General features: G+C 43.6%; 1 protein-coding gene across 5 annotated transcripts in view; it reads right to left on the reverse strand.

Moving 5' to 3' along the window:
* Window positions 1-5071, reverse strand: part of gata2a (GATA binding protein 2a) — a 17096-nt gene that overhangs the window by 10384 nt on the left and 1641 nt on the right. For 3 of the 5 annotated variants that reach the window (XM_007563351.2, XM_016677094.1, XM_007563349.2), the window contains one exon: window positions 175-563. In XM_007563351.2, coding sequence (XP_007563413.1) covers window positions 175-403 — 229 coding nt within the window. In that variant the 5' untranslated portion in view covers window positions 404-563. Of the gene's footprint in view, window positions 1-174; window positions 564-902; window positions 1218-5071 lie in introns of those variants that run through there. The other 2 variants (XM_016677095.1, XM_007563350.2) reach the window with 1 other exon arrangement.

Genomic DNA, 5071 nt, shown 5'->3' on the forward strand with positions numbered 1-5071 from the left:
CGTTATTATTATTATTATTATTATTATTATTATTATTATTATTATTATTATTATTATTATATTGAGTGACACACATACTACTGTATATAATTTATTTTTGTGATAATTCCTCTTACTTTCATCGCTAGTTCCCTTACATTTCGTATTGTTCTATAAACCCGCGCTCGTCCTCACCGTGTGCCTGGCTGTACGTCACCCTCGCCCGGGAGTTGGTGTAGTAAGGATTCCCTTGGGAGTCCAAGTGGTTCAGAAACATGTCAACCTCGTCCTGGGGCAGCAAAGGCGCCATCGGTTCCATGTAGTTGTGGCTCAGACTGTGGTGATGGGAATCCGGGTGCTGGCCGTTCAGTACCGCATGATGGTGCGCCATCCACCGCGACTGATCCGCCGCTGCGACCTCCATGGCTCGGCTCTCTCTTTTCTACCCCCCCACCCCTCCGATTCCGGCTCCTGATCGGTCAGTTCGCTCTCCTCTTTCCAGTGTATAGTTCCCAGCTGTTTGTCGGCTTTAGAAATAGAATCCTTAAATAGCGCTGCGTTCCTCCTTCTCCTACAGCGATGACCTGCAAAGTGATGAGAGCAAAGCGTTAACTTTTCACCTCTGCATCCCTCCTTCCACGGAAAACAAGAAGCGTCCTGCGTGTTTTCTCTACTCGTATCGAGTGACACGTGAAGTGAGCTTTAGCGGGTCCTTGCGGCTTTGGCAAAGTAAAGAGCACAGCTGTGTTTGTGTGTGAGAGACAGAGTGTGTGTGTGAGTCTTAAAGCACATCCCGTGTTTGCAAAAAAAAAAAAAAAAAAAAAAATAAAGACATGTTCACACTTCAGCATAGTACAATAGGTCAAATGTGACAAAAATAAAACGCAGGGAAAAGTTCTGTCCCGTTTGCGGTAAGTAGCTACCTGTTGCGGTTCCGATCAGCTGACGGGACACACACACACACACTCTCTCTATCTCTCTCTCTCTCTCTTTTACACACACACATACACGCACAAAACGCAGGCTGGATGTGCTAAACCTCTTGATCCGTGCAGAGCTCGGGCTCATTAATGAGATGTGGCGCAGACTGATGCGGCTGGCGCCAGTAAATTCCCATATCAAGCCAGGACGGGGTGGAGCGTCGCTCTGCGCCAATCACGGAGCGCGCTGCCACAATTGGCTCGCCGCATCCTCGCTCTCTCTTCTCCCTGCTTTTAAATTTCTCTATTTCTCCTCAACCCCCACAAAACTAAACGACTTATCAATCAGCAGCCCACTTTATGTTGTCTTTCTCTCGCTCTCTCTCCTTCTCTCTCTGCCTCTCTCTCTCTCTCTCTCTTTCTCTCTCTCTCGCCAGAAGCTCAAACGGAGTGAACTTTTTTTTTTTTTTTTTTAATAACCAATAAGCGTTTTTAAGAGCTTAAAGACAGACGTCAAACGTAGGGAGGAAATTCTGCTTGCACAGTATTAATATGATTTCAAATAAAAAGAACAATTCCCTTTTCCTGCATTAAGCAGTCGAGAGGACAGAGATCTTGTTTTACTCGTTTCCTATCCGAACGCAAGATGCGATTAATTGGGTGTGTTATAGCTCTCTAATCATAATCATAATAATAACAAGTAAGTGCTATTGTTTGTATAGGGCTGTTATGTAAATAAACAGCGATTTTAGCACCTCTTAAACCAACAGAGGAGGAGTGAATTTATGACCCCCTTAAACTGGGTTTCTTTGCATTGTGCGGGGAGCGCCCTAATTGTCTTTAATTAGGAGCGGGACATTCCTCCCGAGAAAACAGGGTCCAGCCAGTCGGAGCCACTCTGCATATGCGCCCGCAGGGCGCCGCGAGGGAGGCCGCAGAAGATGGGCGCGAGGCCTCACCTGCGCGAGGACTCAAAACTACTCAGAACAAATAAAAAATGGCGGGCTACGTTAACCCGATAGGCGTGTTTAGCTTCTTTTTCTTTTTCTTTTTTCTTTCTTTTTTTTGCGTTAGATAAAACTTGAAATGCGCAACATGCGGTTGGTTGCTCGCGACTGTGGTTGACACGTAAAAAAATAAAAAATGGAGGCTGCCCCGGGCATTTACTATCCGACACACAGACGCCTTGACCTGACGTCCGAAAATGTGCAGTGGACTGAGTGACGTGAGACTTTAGGTACCTGTGGACATTCTAGCAGGTAGAAGTCCCTTCATTAAACGACGCCTCTGTTCAGGTCATTAGAGCAGCCATCATACACTCCTGGTTCGTTGTGTGTGAATGTGTGTGTACGTGTGTGTGTCAGTCAGCAGTCATTAAATCACTGGCATGTTGCCAGGGGCCAGGGGCCGATGAGCTTGGCCCCTTTGAGCTTGTCAACTCTTAAAATCAACAAATTAGTGTGGGTGTGTGCAATGGCAGCAATGAAGATTGCACTATAAAAAAGAATTTTGTAGAGTATTAAATATGAATTATTAGAATTTTAGTTGAGCATAAGTTTTTAAATGTAATGTTCAATAATGGTTGAATAAGATCAGTTTATTTTTCGTAACTTTTAAAGCTTTAAAATGACTTTGACTTAAAGAAAACCGCATTCAGACTTGCACTACAATCAGTTTTGGTTCCATAACAAACAAGATTCGTTTACATATAAATTACAATGGATTAATAGTTTCACAACCTTAAGGTTTTTTTTTGTTGTTTTTTTGCCATGTCTACGTCAAAATAGAGTTTTTAATAATACATTGCTTGCCCATTTGAATGTTGATCATTTGTTTGTTTTGTACCCAACGTTTTCAGGTAAGAACTCATGACACCTGGATGTTTCATACCAGCCCAGTGGACGTTTTTCTACCTGCTAGAGAAGTAGCTTCCAAAGCTGGGGTCGAGGCCCCACTTGAGGTCACAAAAACATAACTTTGCGGTCAGGAGGTACTCTTATGAAATACCAAAAATGACGATTAGAAAGCTTATGGATATTAGAAATGTTGTAAAGATGAAGAACAGGACAAACATGGTGGCTAATATGATAGCTGTTGATGCTTATTGTGTGGTCATTGTACCATTTTTTAACTGGCTTGGTAAAAATACCTGTATGTTCAAACAAGAGTTGGGGTCATGACCTTCTTATATTTTTATTTTTGCTTGAAATTTGGGGAATCACGGTGTCAGAGGACTTCCTGTCCTTACGTTTAGTATGCCATATAGTTCCTATCTGCTTGTCTAAATCTTGGAATTTAGCCTACTGGTTGTAAATTTTAAAATGGTAAAATATGAGAATGAAGTTAGAGTATTCTCTCAAGGATGTTTCTGTGTCAAAGCAAGAACTTAGGTTTGCATACAGCTAGCAAGCCTTGGCTTGTTTGGTATTGTCGCTAAATTAGCTAAACTAGCTAAACTAGCTGCAACTTCCTAACAAGCTGAGCTGAAGTAATTATCTTGACATGATAGCTTTGCTTTTGTTGTCAGGACCTCTTACAGTTACACTAATGTTTTACAACTTAATCTTAAACCACTTATCTGTTTCTTTTTAGGATGGGAGAACAAACCAGAGGAGAAAAATGAACAAAATAATTAGTAGAAATGTAGCAAATTTAACCTAGCAAGTTGGAATTGTTGTTTGGAGTTTGACTAAAGGTGTTGTTGTTTAAAAGACATTTTAAAAATGTACCCAAAAATATATCCAATTCAGATGTTTCCATCAACATTATTAGTTTAATCCAACAGTCTCTGTTTCATCAGTCTATGGTAGCCTGCATTCAAGAAAGGGAGGGGGAAAATTGTCAAATTAGGCAGGTGTGAGCATAAGAACATTCTTACCCTCATATTCTGTCCTGTAACTGAATGTATTTCATAGATGATCAGTCATCAGTAAAGCATTACTTACAGGAATTTAGCGACCCTGAGTTTGGCTAATCGCTGAGCCTGTAGGATCTAATGGCTCGCCTCTCTTTGATCCTGGATCCTGAGTGGCTGCTGATGCCGTTGGTCTTGCGGTTTTGCAGTGAAAGGACACTTTATATGGATACTGTAAGGTGTCACCGAGCCAAGTGGTCAGCCTGTGTTGTCTGGGCTGCGTTAAACACCGCAGGCCCAGGCTCAGGAGAGCGGCTGCCGCATGCCCATTGTTGTTTGTGTGTTTGCCAAATGGATTACTCAGCAGGATTTAGCTCTCTGTAATTCATACCTTCATTAATCCCATTTGTATATGCACCCCAACAAAAGATGGGGGAGTGTGTCGGAGGTGAGGGTGTGGAGTGAGTGGAGGGGAGGGACACGCTGCTGCTTTCAGTCTCTCTCAAGGACACGGCATTATTGTTTTCACCCAAGGATGCTACCCTGTCCTACGCCTTCGCCGGAGGACACCTCTTCCTCATAACGCCTCCTGCACGAGTGGCGGTGAGGGGGATTCCGCGGCGGCCGCGTCGCCGTGTGGCCGCTGCGGATGCTGCGGCCGCTGCGGCTAATGAACAACAAGATTATCATTCCGATCCACGGCGTTATTAAATGGGATTGGCTTTATCTACCTGTTTGTTCCCATTGGGCACGGTCATCCATCATTATCCGGAGTGGAGGTGTGTGTGACTGCAGCGCCCGGCTCTGCGTGCTGCTTAGAGAGGTGTGTGTGTGTGTGTGTGTGTAGGTGTGTGTGTGTGTGTGTGTGTGTGTATCTTTATGTGAAGAGCCACAGTGGGGCTTGTGAAGATAAGCAGAGGCAGAGAGAAGAGAATGACACAAACCAGCTGAAGCATTATTGTCTCCTTTACTCACGGCTAATTAGATTGAGCCAGGGCGCTGGGGAGGGCTTTATAGACACAAGCACCCAGACACAAGACCATAAAACCGTTGTGAGAGGGGGCCTGGATGCTGCTTGGAGGGCACCACTCCACTCCCTTATTTAAGAATGAGCAAAACAATAAACAACATTTCAGAGAAAGCAAAGGTCGTGGAGGGTGCAGAAAAGAAAGCGCAGAAAAGTTCTGCAACATTTTTTTGCAAAACGTTCTAAACAATGCAGGTTGTTTCACTGGTCACTGGTGAAATCAGGGATGCCTCCAGAGACTTTTCAAAAGGAGTGACTATATGGGGTTATATTATTATTATTATTATTATT

Source organism: Poecilia formosa, unplaced genomic scaffold, assembly GCF_000485575.1.
Source record: "Poecilia formosa unplaced genomic scaffold, Poecilia_formosa-5.1.2 Scaffold147, whole genome shotgun sequence".
NCBI lineage: Eukaryota > Metazoa > Chordata > Actinopteri > Cyprinodontiformes > Poeciliidae > Poecilia > Poecilia formosa.